Source organism: Haliotis rubra, unplaced genomic scaffold (assembly GCF_003918875.1).
Source record: "Haliotis rubra isolate DU_JTF1 unplaced genomic scaffold, ASM391887v1 Scf152, whole genome shotgun sequence".
Lineage (NCBI taxonomy): Eukaryota > Metazoa > Mollusca > Gastropoda > Lepetellida > Haliotidae > Haliotis > Haliotis rubra.
In genome coordinates, this window is record NW_025765470.1 from 1,817,635 (window position 1) to 1,836,049 (window position 18,415).

Below are 18,415 nucleotides of genomic sequence, written 5' to 3' on the forward strand. Positions count from 1 at the left end.
AACGTCTCTATACTCTCTACCCTTTCCCTCACCCAAACCCTATTTACTATCCATTCAATTCCAATTCCTCTTATTATAAACAACTACTTTACTTTTCTTTTCCCTTTATAATTTCGGCTTTAATTATTTTACTCATATATTTATAAACGTTTTATTTAAAATTCAGGTGTAAGTTTAATTCCCTTCATTTACGTTTTGGGGGGTAAGGTGGTTTTACTCCTATTTACTCCATTTATTAATTCATTTACTTAAAACCCCACCTACCCCGTCGGCGACATTGGCTAAGCTAAAAGCCGACGTTAAACTCAAATTTCGTTCGTTCAGCATACATTGTCTTCTACGAAGTCCGCGCCCCTAGCAATCACTCCATTTCAATCCCGTCTTATCAATCACCCCTCACCAACAATCTCCCACCTCTCCCCTCAGGCAATGGCCACCCACCCAATCTTCTTCACCAAGCAAACTCGCCTTCTTTGCTCCCCTCCCCCCACCCCTCCCCTTCTTTAAACCCCTATTTGTTTATTTTATAGGCCCCCTTATCTATACCACACAATACAGCTTAACTGTATTATCTATATAAAGTCCACCTATGCTATAATCTATTTCTCATTCCCCTACTACCCCCACCCCCACCCCTCACCCTAGGCCTGTTTTCGTTTTCTCATACCCTATCAATTAGTTACCACCCTCTTAGTAAAACACAAACTACATTTTGTTTTCGCTTCCTTTCCCTCTATAAATTCGTCTTTTTGTTATTTTTTATCTTATGTTTTAACGTTTCTATTATAAATTCATTTAGGTTAACGCCCCCTACATTTACATTTTTCGGGCATGGTGCATTATTCCCCTATTACCAGCTATTCATATTTATTGTTAAAACCCCACCCTGCCCCGTCGGCGGCGATATTGACTCCGCCAGAAGCGACGGAAAATCATCAAACTCGTCAGAGAATTTTTTCACATTGCAATATATTGCAAACAGGTTTTTTAAACAATAAACTACATATAATCGAGTTAACGCCTTATTTATAAAAGCAAAACACAAACCAAATCACTATGTTTGATTAAGCTTTCATAAAACTTTCAATCATAAAAAAATAGGGATATATATAATAGTTGGCACAAAATGAAACAAGGAAAAGAATAATTTAACAACAACAGAGTGGTTACTAGTTTGAACTACTTTCTCCGGTGTCCTCCCATTACGCAGACAGCCAGTTCGCAGACACCTTAAAACAACAACATTTATGGTTAAGTAAACAGATTATCTACTACCTGTTACCTACACATTATAATGGAATAGTCCAAATAAAAACACAGGAACAAACTGAAGCTATATTATTTATTTTGAAAGATGGACGAAAAGACAGTAATTTGAATTTTTATTGCTGTAATATAAAACAGTTTATTTTCATAAACATTTCTGTTTAACCTTCTAGTCTAATGGGAGTCGGCATCATCATATTGAAAACATTAGCTTAGCTATTAGAAATTGCGACACTATTGTATCATATAAATCAAATAAAGACAAATGTGAACCGAAATATTATTCATATGGAATAAAAAAGTTATATGTTTTGCACACAATATTAAGATATATGACAAGTGCACTTAATTATGATTTATTTAGAATAGATATTTAAAATATGAAACATCATGTGAATGTGGCGATGGATGCGAGAATGTTTTTCATTACTTCCTTTGAATGTCCATTCTATACTACTCAAAGAGACATAAACTGTTACAATCTTTAGAAAGTATTGTTAAAATTAGAACACTGATTGGTATTAATCGCATCTTACATGGCAATGCAGGTGTCTCATTTACTGCAAATCAGAATGTTTTCAAATATGTACATATCTATATCTCTCCAACAAAACGTTTTCTCAGTTAATTTCTGTTGTACATATGCTTTTATTGGGATTTATTTTTTTTCTATCAATAAACACAATCAAACATCTCAGTGACAAACCTGTTTTCATATTCGATAGTAATTGATAGTAAAATCAATTTTGAGAAGAAAAATCATTTATCATTTAATCACAACAAAGTTCTATTTACCTACAGTCAAACTTCTCAGTACCGAACCTGTTTCAGGCTCACCCTGCTCCACTCACTAGACAGTGGACTGTTCCATTATACCCGTAGGTGTTACCCTAATTAACCTTCTAGTTCAGTGTCTGTCAATTGGGTGTCTGTCAAATGGGTGTCTGTCAAATGGGAGATAACACTCTAAAAAAAAGCCCTGAGAGTCTAGACAGCAACTTGACCTGGTCAGGGCATATCAGTGATCATTGGTAATCAATGAGTAAATATTTAAAACATTCTGATCTAAAACATTGCGAAACACTTGAACAAAAAATTAAGAACACACAACTTCAAACCAAACTTAACAAACCAGTTAAATGAATAATCTTTGAAGGCCATGTAGAAGTGGAATGCATAAGAAAAGCAAGATTTATGGATGTCAACTTCATTCACAATATAGAAGTTGACATCCATAAATGTTGCTTTTCTCAGTTAAATGTAATTTTCACCACGATCATTCCCATCACCATTACCACAGTTGCCACGATCATCAAGGTTTTCCTAGTGTTACGAAGTTTTCCGAATGCATGTCAAAATACCGGTTTTCGATCAGCGTATCGCAATACGTATCGTTTTCATAACTGAACCGGTTAATATCGGTAAACCGTTTATATTGCGCAGCTCTAGTATATATCCAGTTAAACGACCATTGATAAGTCTAGCATTATTCACAAAATATCCAGTCATATCTCATATCCGGAATAACCTGGAATCCAATACCTTCGTGCATCTTTATAGATGGTATATTTTCACGCTGTATCATGACAAGCACTTCCTTCCTCTTTTCCAGATGCTTCTGAACGAGATGAGACATGGCGACTCTTTCCGTACCCTTCCCTCTGGGTTTTGGGGCACGTACAGTACCCCAGACACCCGTAGTGATAGGTAAGGGCGTATCCCATCACCTCCCCTCCTGATTGTATAAACAGGTGGAAGGAAGTGTGGTTATCAGATGCCTAATGTAATCCTTAGACAAGTCTCCATTGCGTAAGTCCCACGTGGAATCTACCAGAGCAGTATGATCGGCCTCCAGGTTGGACATGACACATCCCTCAGGAACAGGCCTTTGTGAACAATAATAATGAATTTAAGATATGTAAATATATTGAAGACACTACCTTATATAATATCGACCAATTTATCTGTAAAGCATCAAATTGAAGACATGAACATTGTTTACAATAAGGAAGAGAAGAGAGCTTTTAGGGATGTTTTCTTTATCATGAGGAACGCAATGTTTCAAAGTATATACTTTAATGAATGATGAAGGAGTAAGTATATACTTGAATGAATGATGAAGGAGTAAGTATATACTTGAATGAATGATGAAATTGTAAGTATATACTTGAATGAATGATGAAGAAGTAAGTATATACTTGAATGAATGATGGAGTAAGTATATACCTGAATGAATGATGAAGAAGTAAGTATATACTTGAATGAATGATGAAGGAGTAAGTATATACTCCAAAAGGTTGTGTTCCTCATAGTAAAGAAGTTGACATCCAAGAAATTCTCTTTCTTATGTCATCACTTCTAAATGCCATTTAAAACCATGATCGTTTACTATGTCAAGATGTTGTCAACACGTTTTAAATACGTTTTGTTTATATGCAAAACCAAGGTAACGATATGGAGTATTTTGGAAGATCAATATCTAGAAACAAGTATCATTAACTTATTCTTTGGCTGAATAATAATCTTTAAACTTGGAATATTGTAACAAATTAAATACACGAATGCTTGAAATTTGCGGAGCAGTTCATTTGTGAATAAACATCATTTAAGGATATTATTTTATGGCTCTTCAATCACTTTACGATTATCTGATCACATATGATTATGTGCCATGTGATTGTATACACTATCATCTTTGAATAATTTTTCCAAGAATTTGTCGTCTTCAAAGATTGTAACAAAATCCCAGAGAAAGAATTTGAGGTGGTAATGTTCCTCAATTATGCAAAATTCATGCAGCAAAAATAGTACGGTATTAGTGCCAACGTATTAATGTGCGGTTATTAGGCCATCATTTTTCAGGTATGTCGAACAATATTCGACAAGGGTAATTACCCAATCAGATTGCGGAAAGCACTCACTATTGTTTTACAATATGTTTTGTTTATATGCAAAACCAAGGTAACGATATGTGTACTGAATCTAAATGATCTATGGTATAAATGTACCGGAGCTTCAGTGTGTATCTTGCGTGACAATCAGGTAGACACAGTCATATATCTCCCTTGTGAGAGTCCTGTGAAGTTGAGCTACTTCTGTCAAAACTGGTGTTAGGGTACTGTCGACACCTGAAACAGTTTGGGAAAGGATCATATGTGTGGGAAGGATTACATTGGGAGGAAGGATTGCATGTGAGAGAAAGGATTACATGTGACAGGAAGGATTCAAGGAAATACAGGATTAAATGTGAGAGAACAGGATTACATGTGAGAGAAAGGATTACATATGAGAGGAAGGATTACATATAACAGGAAGAATTCAAGGGAACAAAGGATTATATGTGAGAGAAAAGGATTACATGTGCGAGAAAGGATTACGAATTAGAGGAAGGATTGCATGTGAGAAGAAGGATTGCATGTGAGAGAAAGGATTACATGTGAGAATAAGGATTACGTGTGAAGAAGGATTACACATGAGAGGAAGAATTCAATGAAATACAGGATTGCATGTGAGAGAAATGATCACATGTGTGAGAAAGGATTACATATGAGAGGAAGAACTTAAGGAAAGAAAAGATTACATCTGAGAGAAAAGACATGAAGTGTCACATATACACAATAATGACGACTGCATGTCGTTGATCTGTGATCGCATTTATAAAACAAAATAGTGGAAACGAACTAAGTAACATGGTAATTCTGTTCTTCCGCAAGCACACTTACAATTAGTAATTTTATTGTGGGTTTTCAAGTACCAAAGCAACCAGGCAGTTATCAGGCACGCCATAGTTTAGCAAATGCTGCTCGTCAGTGATACTGGTCTGTAAAATTGAAGGGTCTCATCCGTTACCCGTGTTAAGTAGTTAAAACAACCATAGGGCCGGCCACACAACAAAGGAGAACATGTCCCTGACGTTAAGTTTCATCAAATATATGTGTTTCAGTGCACAGAGACAAAATCCTGAGCTGGTCCCAATGTCAATTCTCCCTTACCCAAGAGACATCAGTGTGATGATACTTTTCACGACTGGAGTGAGTGTGTGAGTTAGTTTTACGCCGCTTTTAGCAATATCCCAGAAATATCACGACAGGGGACACCATAAATGGGCTTCACACATTTAACCCAAGTAGGGAATCGAACCCGGTCTTCAGCGTGACGAGCGAACGCATTAACCACAAGGCTACCCCACCGCCCCTTTCAGGACTAGAAGACAAGGCAGATGACTACGCTTTGGTGACGGATTATTTCGGTTTCAGTGTTAAAACATTGTTTGTATATCAAAGTATAAATATTTTTGCTTGGCCCACATGAACAGGACGAATCTTGATCAGAACGAGTTCTATGCATCGCCGTTCCATATTAAATCTCATTCGTGCTCAACAGAGAGACTGTGCATGTATCCCTTTACATTCAAACCGTTTTCCTTGGTCCAGTCCAGTTGCTCTAGCAAGTCTCTCAACGCGTCGACGTCAGTGGCGTAAAGGTCCACAATCGGCCGCAGATACTTCAACTGCCAGAGTGGACATGTACGTTAATTCCACTGACCGCTACATCTTGCCAGTTATCCAACAGGAAGTATCAGTGACTTTGTCATGTGTTATATCATGTTGTATTTTTGTGTAAATATACCAAAACCGTTGTATTGTGAGAAATAATTAAAAAATCAACTCCGAAAGGTCTTACAAATTACCATTATGTTACTAGTCTTTCAGATTTCTTTTTAACGAAACCCCTCAGTTCACAAAGAAATCACTCAATAATGAGCGAGTGAGTAAATGTTGCTTAGCGCCGTATCAGCAATGTTGCAACTATTCGCGGCGACTCTCAATAATGAAACGAAAGCCCTAACGCATCATAAACGTCGGACAAGTTTACTGATATTCCACTTGAATGAGTATTTTTGTTCTAAATGTGTCAGTGTTAATACAGCATTCTAAATATCTGTTTTCCGTCCGACTGGAGGGGACATACTAGTCCAGGAGGAGAATCTCAAAAGGGGCCTAGAAATAGGATTTCGTAGCCTTCCCCCGTACTGATTTTGTTTATAAATGTCCGTATCACGAACTGGGCAAATATATGGAGTAAAGTTCCCGAAACACACGCAGGCTTTAGACAAGGGTACTCTACGATTGATCATATTTTTACTTTGCATGGTGTTATAGAAAAATGTCTAATTAAGAAAAGGAAAAAGTTATATGTTGCTTTTCTTGATTTTAGAAAAGCCTTTGATTCAATTGACCGTTCTAAGTTATATAAGCGCGTATTCAAATCTGGTTTACATGGGAAAATGCTAACTGCTATAATGAGTATTTACAGCTCGGTAACAGCTTGTGTTAGAAGTGATAACGGATATACTGAGTATTTTGACTGTCAATTGGTTTAAAGCAAGGTTGTGTTCTTAGCCCTTTATTGTTTTTCCTTTTTCATTAGTGAATTATCAGACGACATATCTAGATATGGTAAATATGGAGTGCAGTTATTTCCAGACTTACTAGAAATCATGTTACTTATGTTTGCTGATGATGTTGTTCTTATGTCTGATACAATTCCAGGCTTACAGAATCAACTTAATATTCTACATAATTGCACTGAATATTCAGGTCTAAAAGTAAACTTAGACAAGACAAATATTGCTGTTTTAGAAGGGAGGGCGCTTAGTAAGAAATGAAAAGTGGTTTTTAAATGACCAACCAATAACAACATTAAATACTTATAAATATTTGGGAGTTATATTTTTATCAACATTTAAGATGAGAAATTGCATCAATGATTTAGCATTGAGGGGTAAGCGGGCTTTAATGGAAGTAATAAGTAATTTAAATGGAATTGGAATAGTAGACCCCAGTGTGTATTTTAAGATATTTGATGTGCAGATACAGCCGATATTACTGTATGGGGCAGAAATCTGGGGAATACATAAATGTTATGAAATTGAAAAGGTTCATCTAACAGCTTGCAAACGTTTTTTGAATGTCAGCCCTCAAACACCTACTGCTATTGTATATGGCGAGTGTGGAAGATATCCTCTCTTTATAAACGCATTGTGTAAAACTTTAAAGTATTGGTTAAAGGTTATTCATATGCATCAAGATACAAAATGCAAATGTATTACGATAACTATGGATATAAGACATATGCTTCATATATTAGAGAAATACTTTTTTCACATGGATTTGGTTACGTCTGGATGTCTCAGACAGTTGGTGATGCAGCTTCATTTGTAAATGGTTCAAGACTGTTGCAATCAATATGGTTTTCAATCATGGAATTGTACATTGAATAACAGTTCACGATACCGTATTTACCGAGAGTTTAAAAGTCCTGTGAACTCCAGAAAAATATTTATCATGTATCTTGGACAAAAAGTTTCGAAATATTTTGATACTATTATTACTCAGCACTTAAATTTACATAAAAATGAACACCGAATGTTTCCATTTACATGCAAAGTTGATACTTTTGATGTGTTTTGACACTTGTTTCTCCTATACTGATGAGTTGGGCACAAAACAAGTTATTTTGTATGGTCATATCGTGGTAATTTAATGTTTTACAGCTTATTCTTTGAGACAGGGTTATTTTAGCGATTCTCCGACTATTCATGGAAATGTGTGAGGGTGATTTATTTAATGGCAGTTAACATTATTTTTGTTACTAAAACAAGTTGTTTTTGTTTTCTCTTTACCTCTAGACTGACGGCATGTTATTACGAATTTTTAGATATTACCCCGAATTCAAAATGGCCGCCAAAATGGCCGCCATTGTAGTTTAACTACATATACTTAGAGGACGACTAAATTTGTACTCATATCAAATCCAAACAACTCATTTGGTGTCTAATGTTTAATACAGTATAGGATTAGAGCTCAATTTCAATGATATGGCCAATCAAAGCTTCACACTCCTAAAATATTTGATGAAATAACATTATCCAAAAGTGTTTGAAAACTATGCTTCATGGCCGATAACTAAGCCTAAGCTTTGGTTGAAGGGATTCAAAATTGTTCTATCAGATAACTCTTAATCACTTTTGATACATCCGTAAGCTTGCAATTGACACTCCTTTTCACTTTCTTTCATTTCATGTTACTTCATGTAAGAATCGGACCTGTGAAGATCCGGGTTAGAATTGATCTTCAATAACCCATGCTTGTCGTAAGAGGCGACTAACAGGATGTGGTTGTCAGGCTCGCTGACTGGGTTGACACATGTCATCGTATCCCAATTGCGTAGATTAATGTTCATGCTGTTGATCCCTGGATTGTCTGGTCCAGACACGATTATTTACAGACTGCCGTCATATAGCTGGAATATTGCCTCAAATCTGCTGTTTCTGAACACATCAACAAGAACCAGGACCACGCCATCGTATGGGAAGCCACCAAAGAAGCCCTATCTGTCAACAACAACAACTGGCGGCAAAGAAAATCGCAAGAGGCCATAGACATCAGAAGAAGCCAACCAGCAATCAATCGTGACTTGTTGAACTTGACTTGTACTTGCAGAGATGGAATCACTGCATTTTCAATTTATCTGTTTATTTTTAACCGAATGAAAATGAAGTTCGTACTCATTTCAATGATTTCATTTCTGAGCTAATTTCCCCGGCCACACATGCGGGTACAAAGAAATATGTTATGGTATAAACTGCAACACCAGTTAGGACTTCAGGGATGTGTTTTGAGATCAATTCAACCTCCATCTCAGGATGTGCAATGTTCTGTCAAAGTGAATACTGACAAAACTGACTGGCTTTTTTTGACTGTTGGGGTCAAGCAAGGCTGTTGTTTGTCACCCACCCTGTTTTCGATGCAATTAGTGAACTTCAGTGTGGAATAGACATTGACTCTATAAACATCTCCTCCCTGTTGTATGCTGATGATATTCTTCTCATCGCGCTCAATGAAGAAAAGGTATTAAAGATTGTCTACATTAGTGGTCTAACAGGTGGAAGTTTATAGTGTGAACAGCCCAATGAAGAAAGGCTATGAAAAACTGTGTACATCAGTGGTCTAACAGGTGGAAGTTAACAGTGAACGAAGACAAAACCAACATTATGCACTGCAGAACAGCATCAACACCTAGCTGTAATATTCAATTCAAATGTGGAGTAGTTGATATTGATTATTGAACAGAATATAACTATCTTAGAATTGATTATTGTACACAATGTAAATGTCTTGGAATGCGGATTAATGAATATTGTGACTACAAGAAAAAGGTCAAAGAACTATGTAAGGCAGCAAACACTTGGAGTTATTTTCAGCAAATTCAATCATCTGGGCGGTTTAAGTCATGTAGTGTACACAAAGCTGTTTGACAGTTATGTGCAACCAGTTTTTAACTAAAGTGCAAGTGTGTGGGGTATTAATATGTATAAAGAAATAAGTTATATCCAGAATAAAGCGTTCAGATTCTTCATGCCTCCAGTGTGACAGCTGGAGGAGAGACGGGATGGAGAAGCCAAGACACCGAGATTAAGTTCTTCGAAGTTTCCATAAAGTCATCATCTCTTGTGAGACATCTGTGTATGACATAGTCCATAAGTGGTCATATAAAAACAAGATCCTCATGTGTTAATTGTGAAAACATTAGAGTGAGTAAGTGAGTGAGTTTGCTTTTACGCCACTTTTAGCAATATTCCAGCAATATCACGGCGGGGGACACCAGAAATGGGCTTCACACATTGTACACATGTGGGGAATCGAACTCGGCGTGATGAGCGAACACCTTAACCACTTGGCTACTCCACTGCCACGAAAACTTTAGACGTTCATGGAAATAAGGAAGACTACTAGTTGAATTTCTCAATACATGCCGTGAAGTGTTGGATACTAGAGTCAGACGAACATGATGCTGTGATATATTCAACGACAAAGGTAACTTGAATGGAAACAAAAAACGAACATATAGGACCTGTAAGCAAGATATCCAAACTTCTCACTATGTGAAGATGTCTCCTCCTAGACAACAAACAAGTTTATTAACCTCATTACACTGTGGGAACCTTCCCCTGGGTATAGAAAGTGGCAGGTATACCAAGCCTATGACCCCCCTGGACTCTGTCAGCTATGTAATGAACAATTGATAGTGGATGAAGTTCATCTTGTTGTGGTTTGTGAATATTGTAATGATTTAAGGAAATGTTTGTTACATGTAATACTCATTATAGCAATTTCTGTGACTTATCTGTGTTGGATGATGAACACTTTAATCATGTACGTAGATGTAAGCCTATTGGTGTGCGTGGGTATGAAAGGAAAGGATGTACAGAGTATGTATGTATGCATTTATGTATCTATGCATAGTACTTTCTGGAATTGAATATCAGATGATTTATCCTCACTGAATGCAAACTGTTTAGTTTTATCAGCTCAAAATAATGAACTTAACATTGTGCAGCTGATCTCACTCACTCACTACAAATACAAACACACATACACACACACACACACGCACGCATGCATGCATGCATGCATGCATGCATGCATGCATGCATGTATGCATGCATGCATGCATGCATGCATGCATGCATGCATATGTATGTATGTATGTATGTATGTATGTATGTATGTATGTATGTATGTATGTATGTATGTATGTATGTATGTATGTATGTATGTATGCATGCATGCATGCATGCATGCATGCATGTATGTATGTATGTATGTGTGTGTGCCACTGAATATTTGAGAACTAAAATGTGTATATCTGCATGGTATGTGGTGTTCTGGTATACACGAATGAACATTTGAGTGTACCTGTGTATCTAATGTGAGCAATCATTCCCCTGTAATTAAACACACAAGCCTGCTTCCGATTATTTCAACCTTTATTCCTTTATATATTGGTAAAAAGTCAAGCAAACTCAACGCTATATTTATGGCAAAACAAGAAATGCAGCTATGGCGGCAAAATATATTTTTAGCTATGGGGCTTTATAGGGTCAAAATCTATTTTTAGATGAAGAGTCACTGCTCTCTATTGTATATTGAGATCTATTGTGTGAGCCCTGGTGTGTCTATTTTTAGACTCGGGTGGGTAATATAAGGTCCCCGGAACAGCCCTCCATATCATTCTGACTTCAGTCAGACAACGTCCCTTCTCCCTGTTCCATTCTTTGTTCTTGACTCTACTGGTTCTATTGGCCTTGAAAATGGAAGCCGTGAGAGTTGTGATAACGAGGCCCTGGTAACACTCCCAAATCCCAGATGCCATTTACATCTAGGGGGCGACGTCTTTGCGACAGCCAAGACATGGAATGGAAAACTAGAAATTCATGTGAGGAAGTACGAAGTATACCCGAGTGGCAAGTGCTACCCAACTAAACGAGGCATCGTGCTTACCTTGAAACACTGGCTGGAAATGTCTAGTGTTCACGTGCAGCTGAAACAGCAGGGAAGGAACTCACACGTCCATGTTGGAGGGAACATGTACGCTTCCTGGGACAACAATGGTATTGATGTGCGACAGTGGGAGAATGATCAGAAAAGTGGTAGAGTGATACCTACCAACCAATGTATTCTGTTGTCCCTAGATCAGTGGGAAAAGCCTGTAGATTGTGTAAGAGTCATGTTTGACTTTGTGCCAGAACTGAAGGACATGGTACCCTGTATGCTTCAGGACGATCATCAAAACCAGATGGGATACTTCCAGTGTTCCTTTTGCAACCCTAGTGACTACAGTTACTGGGTGTAAAGCCATTCTTGGTTTAGACACTGTACTGTGCGGACGTGTTACCATTGGTCTGGGATATCATGGATGTGTGTGGACATTACCCATTCGACAAGACTGTCGTTGCCGATTGCTGTGCAATCAAGACTGAATGGACTTCATTCCAGAAAAGACTCGATTCGTTTAAAGACTGGCCAGTGCACATGAAACAGAGTCCTAGTCAAATGGCTCAGGCAGGATTTGTGTACTTAATCAGAGGGGGACGCTTGCAAGTGTTTTCAATGTGGTCTCGTTCTCAAGAACTGGGAAGTAGATGATGATCCCTGGGCCGAACATGAAAAATGGTCTCCAGATTGTCCATATTTGGCCCTGGTGGGAGTACCTCAGAAAGAGGTGACCCGTTGGGGTAGTCATGTGGATTTGCAACCAAGAGTGTGATGTAAAATGTGTGACTATTGGAAATAAATCAATGTTAAGAGTATGTCTGCCTTGGTTGTCTATGTATAGTATAAATAGAGGTTTACTCAAATACTAATCTCACTGAGATCCCAACCGTGATAAGAGTTTGTTTGCTAGAAATAGTATGGCTAGGTACGTGTTGAAGCATTACGAATTTTTAAGGGTCATGTTAATGTTTCAAGACATTGAGGAGATTCAACAAGACATCTTAGAAATGAACAGAGAACAGATTCTTGCCATCAATGGTATTATCAATAGGTTATTAAAGGGAAGATTACCAGTGACTCGATATGAAAGGCGTCGTTTCCTGAGGAAAAATGATAGAAATAACTATCTAGCGGTGTTACGAAGATTAGTTCACCCCCTGTGGACGACAGACAGTATGTGGAAGAGTCTTTTTGCCAGTAACATGCCAATCGTAGCATTTGTTTTGAAATCACAGTTTACCAATGCACTTAGAGATGAGGCCATTCAAAATGCCTGGTTGTTTGGCTTAGTATGTTTGGTACACCTGGTTTAGTTTGTCATAGTAGTGCATACAAACCACCCTGGCAGTGATGTTGAAGCTACACCACGCCCAAGGTCAATGAAGATATCTATATAACAGGCCACAAGGGCTATCTAACTTCATTTAGCCGTGGACCAGTGACAGTGACGTATCACCTCAAGCCGCTCCCGTTTTCATCATGAATAATCCACGATACAAACTCTTCATACCGGATGCTGATAAATGGACACGGTTTTACATGCTCAGGGCTGAAGGGAAAGGAGACCCTTATTATTCTATGTCTGTCGATCGATATTTGGAACTGTATGACCCAGAGTGGAAGAAAGACAAACAAAAAACCAGAAACCACAGAGCAACCTAAGATTAATTTTGTTACCCCTACCCAACAAGTGGTCGAACAAGCTAAAGCCAAGTTGAAGAGAGAAAGGGAAAGTGTCGTCAATAGGGAAAACACAAAGCGAATGAAAACATATTTTTGAATAGAGACGAAAGGCTAAATGTGTCATTTGTAGTAGGACTGTTGACGCGTCAAAATCATTATGCATCCCTATGCTCCAAACAATATGTTTGGGCTCATGACTTGTCCCGTCATATTCGAACAAAACATCCAAAAGATATCATGCAGCAGCAGCAGCAGCAGCAGCAGCAGCAGCCGTCACCACTGACACCACAACCACCACCACCACCACCACCACAGCAGCAGCAGCAACCAGTGCAACCACATTCATCAGAAAGTATTATCCAGTCATTGGAAGAATGTAGGCTGCGACATCCATTCACCATGATCGTCTCAGGGCCAACCTCCTGTGGGAAAACCTACTTAGTGAAACAGATTCTAGAAAGGATGAACATTAAACCTTATCCTGAACGTATTATATGGCTCTACAAACGATGGCAGCCCTTGTATAATGCCATTCAAACCCATGTTTATCCCTATGTGGAATTTCATCAAGGCATTCCTTCTGATCTCGAAAAGGATGCATTTCTGGACCCCCATGTGGTGAACGTGGTTATCCTCGATGACTTAATGTCGACAGCGAGCAAAGATCCACGCATTACAGATCTGTTTACGGAAGGAAGTCATCATCGTAATCTCTCAGTGATCGCCTTGAACCAGAATTTGTATTTCAGTAAGGATCCCACACAACGAAAAAACTGTCATTATCTGCTTCTGTTCAACAACCCTATCGATCAACAACCCATCATGACTTTGGCGAGGCAAATGTATCCAGATAACACAGACCATTTCATGGAGCCGTTTCAAAGGGCTACCCAGAAGCCTTATGGCTACTTGTTGGTTGATCTAAAACCCCAAACACCTCCCCATATGCGACTTTGTCCCAATGCATTCAGTTTAAAAGGACACCTCCAAGCCAGGACAATTCAGTCCGAGTTAGATGTTCAGCGTGAGCAGACGTGTGAAGAAAACCTCTCAACCATGCCATCTTGTGATGCCTGTGGACTCATGTTTCAAGATGTGCAAGATTTGCAAAAACACAGAAGAAACTGGTGTCCCGAAAAGTCTTCTGTGGGTCCTCCTGGGATACCCCAAGTGAAAAGGCAGTGGGAGGAAGACAACAACTTCTCACCTGTGAAGAGACCACGTCCTCTGGTGGACTGCGACTATTGTGGTCAAGTGTTTAGCACTAACCATAACTTACAAAGACATTTACACGATAAACAATGTCCTGAAATGGAAAATGAGGATGATGATGTTGAATCATTAAGCGATGTCACACACAACAGGAAAAATATGATGGCTGATCTTGAAGAGCAAGGTATAAGACAAATGTATTCACATACGCGTGAGCTGAATAAAGACTTTTTGGATGAGAAACGACAGCTGTACATAAAAAGAGGTTTAAACAAAGACATGATTCAAGCCAAACTGAACAAATTGATGTGGAGCACGTTTAAAGAGACGTATGCCCGATTTATTACTTATCTGTACCATATGCAGTATGGTCCAAAGACACAAGGAATACTGAAACAAGTAAAAGACACAAATAATATGTATCATGAAGTGATTTCAAAATTGTACCAATATAAGTCTTGGGTCGAAGGCATGACTGAAGATGAAGACATAACATCTGATGAAGAGAGTGAAGGACAGGTGGATGAGGAAGGGTAATAAGACAACAGATGTAAAGTAGGCATTTGGGAGAGCTCCTATCCTAATGTCTACTCATTTGAAACGGAGCTAATAAACAATGAAATGTGTATATCTCTCTTGTTTCTTAATGTATTGTACCCCTGAAGGTCTGGGTTACCCTTCAGTAACCCATGCTTGTCATAAGAGGCGACTAACGGGATCGGGTGGTCAGGCTCGCTGGTTGACACATGGCACATTGTGTAGAATGACACTCATGCTGTTGATCACTGGATTGTCTGGGCAATTATGTACAGACCACCGCCATAGAGCTGCTAAGAGTGTACTAAATTCACTGAATGTATTGCTGGAGGATTGACATAAGACAACTGTTGTACAATTCTTGGTTTTTATAATACCAATTTCAACCCTATTTCACTGAATCCACATATTCTTAACATGATCATACTATTATGAGACATAAAAGATAACAACAATTGTAATGATCTGTAATGAATATATTCATATATAAGCGTTTTGGACATGTAGCCATTTTGAGGCAGAACCGTTTGCGAACCGTTTTGACCAAGTTTGACTGAACCGGTTTGACACAGAACCGGTTTTTAGGCTGAGACACGTGTGTCCCTAAAACCGCGCGAAAATGTCTTTGTTTGAGTGAGAGCACATGGGGGTCTTTGTCTGAGTGAGAGCGCAGAGGCAAAGGGTGGTGCGACGTGTTACTCTGTGACTTGATGAATTATAATACACAAATGTGATGGATGTATTGTGGATTTTTTAACTCTGGACTAGTAAGTCGATCTATGCAGTGTCCAACAGTATTTCAAGCACGTTGTTTTCATGGTCTGGATGCCTTTAACAACGTTATGGGTGTTACATAGCACACAGAACGATTGTAAAAGTATTAGTTGATTTTCGTATGAATAGTGTATATCATGTACATTTTGTAATACATGCTAAGGTTGTGTTTATTCTATGTCTTTTGTATTTCTGTAGTCATTGTGTATTCCAAACAGGAAAACAAATTGTTTGTCTTAAGACATGTTTTTTTGGTGTCGGATTGTCCAGGTAGTTTGTGTTGCTCATTCTACAGGGATTCTAATATTCTGTATGCATAGCGATTCTACAGGGATTCTAATATTCTCCACAAACTATGATTTCCACGATTTTCATTTTTTACAATTTCAATAGTGTCATTGGGTTTCAAAATGGCGGCGGGGGACGCGATCTATGACCTGGTTTCTTCAATTGGCGTGAAGACCGTCATGCTTCTCGGTTCATTGAACGTAGGGAGAGGCAATGTTATGGCAGAATGAACATGGCACACCTCACTCGGAGGCTGTCGCAAATTAAAAGAAAGAAAAACAGTATTAACATTGACACTCGGTAACATGTATTTGAAGTTATTTATTTTTCACTCCATTATACGCTTGTTTTCTTAATCTTCATGCTTGGGTGGGAGAGGGGATTCCCTTCCCGTAAACATAGCTTTGAATGGCTATTGACCTACATTCATGGACATAGGTGTGCTGCTGGAAACAATGCATATATGTATTCATGGAAATATGTGTGGATACATTGGATATGTGTGTGAATCGATCTGTTCATGGACATATGTGTGAAGCTTGTGCTAAGGGATTTCCTATGGATCACATGAGGTAAGTTGTTTCAATTCCCTATTCTGATGTTAGTATGTTTCCACAAATGTGAAGGGTAACTTACCTTGATGTTCTGTTGATGTATAGTTGAGAGGCTGATGAAAATATATATCCAGTACACAGTACACTCTGAGTCTGTTTAGTAATCCAGTGCACACAGTATAATCCAATGAGAAATGCACTCTGGTATATCCACAATGTGTGAAATCACTTGAATGTATATCCACTAGTGACTTCAGAGACTGAGTATGACATGAGGCTGTTTGGTGGGGCTTATATACCAGAGTCTAAAAATACGTTGTGGGAAAACCCATGTACAACATGACTCATACTCTAAATATAGACACACCAGGTGTGCACACAATAGATCTAAATATAGCCCTGAGACAATGACTGATGGTCTTAAATAGACACACCAGGTGTTCACACAATAGATCTCAATATACAATAGAGAGCAGTGACTCATCATCTAAAAATAGACTATGTGAAGTCTAACAATAGATTTTGACCCTATAAAGCCCCATAGCTAAAAATAGATTTTGCCGCCATAAAGGCCCCTATTCTGCTCACACCCAAACTAACGGCTCAATCGGATATAATACTAAGTGAACTCTATGAGTGAGAGAGTGAGTTTAATTTTAGGTCACATTCAGAAATATTCCAGCAGAGACCATATAATATTATATGGTCTCTGATTCCAGCTATATGGCGGCGGTGTGTAAATAATTGAGTCTGGACCAGACAATCCAGTGATCAACAGCATGAACATCGATCTACGCAATTGGGATACGAACCTGACCATCCGATCCCGTTAGTCGCCTCTTACGACAAGCATGGGTTACTGAAAATCAATTCTAACCCGGATCTTCACGTGTCGAAGCACGTGCGAATGGTACAATTACAGCATTATGTAGAAACCAATACGAAACTTGTCAATGTAATCATATATGATATTACCCACTACCTAATATTTCACTTGGAATTAGATCACCAACACGGAGTGAAATAGAATACTATCGTCTTTTCAGCATTCAGATCCTCGACTCTCTATCCACCACAGTGAACCCAGGTTTGAGAGGGAACGGAACCCTATGCTTTTCTGTACACAGATAGATGCTATATTGTTTTGGCGGACCTCGACATACACCTCTTCCATCTGCTGTAGGCACAAACTGGCAAGGTGAGACATGATCACCTTGGCGTACCCCTTCCCTCGGTGCTCATCCAGGACATGTAGAAAGCCAATACTCCCGTTGTGGTATCTCAGGGCGTACCCTACCAAGGAGCCTTTCTCGTTGTACAGGCAGCGAGATGGTTGTTTGCTGATGAGTTCTTCTATGTAAATCTCCGAGTGTCTGCCGTCGTTGAAAGACCACCTGGTGTTGACGTGGTGGGCGTCTTCTGGATTAAGGTTTGTCATTGTATATCCCTTTGGAATGTTTCTGGAACATGAAAGGAAGATTTCACATTTTTAGCCTAACCCATTATTACATATGCAAAACGAATGATTTTAATTATGGGCTTACCATTTGATTTGGGGAGGTATGGAAACAGATGTCTTAGTTTTTAGACGATCATATTGTGTGCATGTAAATGAGGGCAATTATTATTTGAAACAAAAGTTGATTATCTGTTATTTTTCTATTTTAAATGGCTATAAGAAAATGAATTTGTTTTTTACAAGAAGAGGAAAGAATAGTGAGGCCTATTTACAGTTCTATTTTTACAGAGTTTTGGTTATAT

At 38.4% G+C, this 18,415-nt stretch overlaps 1 protein-coding gene across 1 annotated transcript; it reads right to left on the reverse strand.

The window, feature by feature from the left end:
• Positions 1-17,696: 17,696 nt before the first annotated feature.
• Positions 17,697-18,092, reverse strand: LOC124270484. Its single transcript, XM_046705484.1, has one exon. The coding sequence runs from the start codon at positions 18,090-18,092 to the stop codon at positions 17,697-17,699; it is 396 nt and encodes a 131-aa protein (XP_046561440.1).
• Between the last annotated feature and the right edge of the window lie 323 nt (positions 18,093-18,415).

Coding starts and splice junctions, on each gene's coding strand:
- LOC124270484 (XM_046705484.1), bottom strand. CDS start 18,092: ATGACAAACCTTAATCCAGAAGACGCCCACCACGTCAACACCAGGTGG.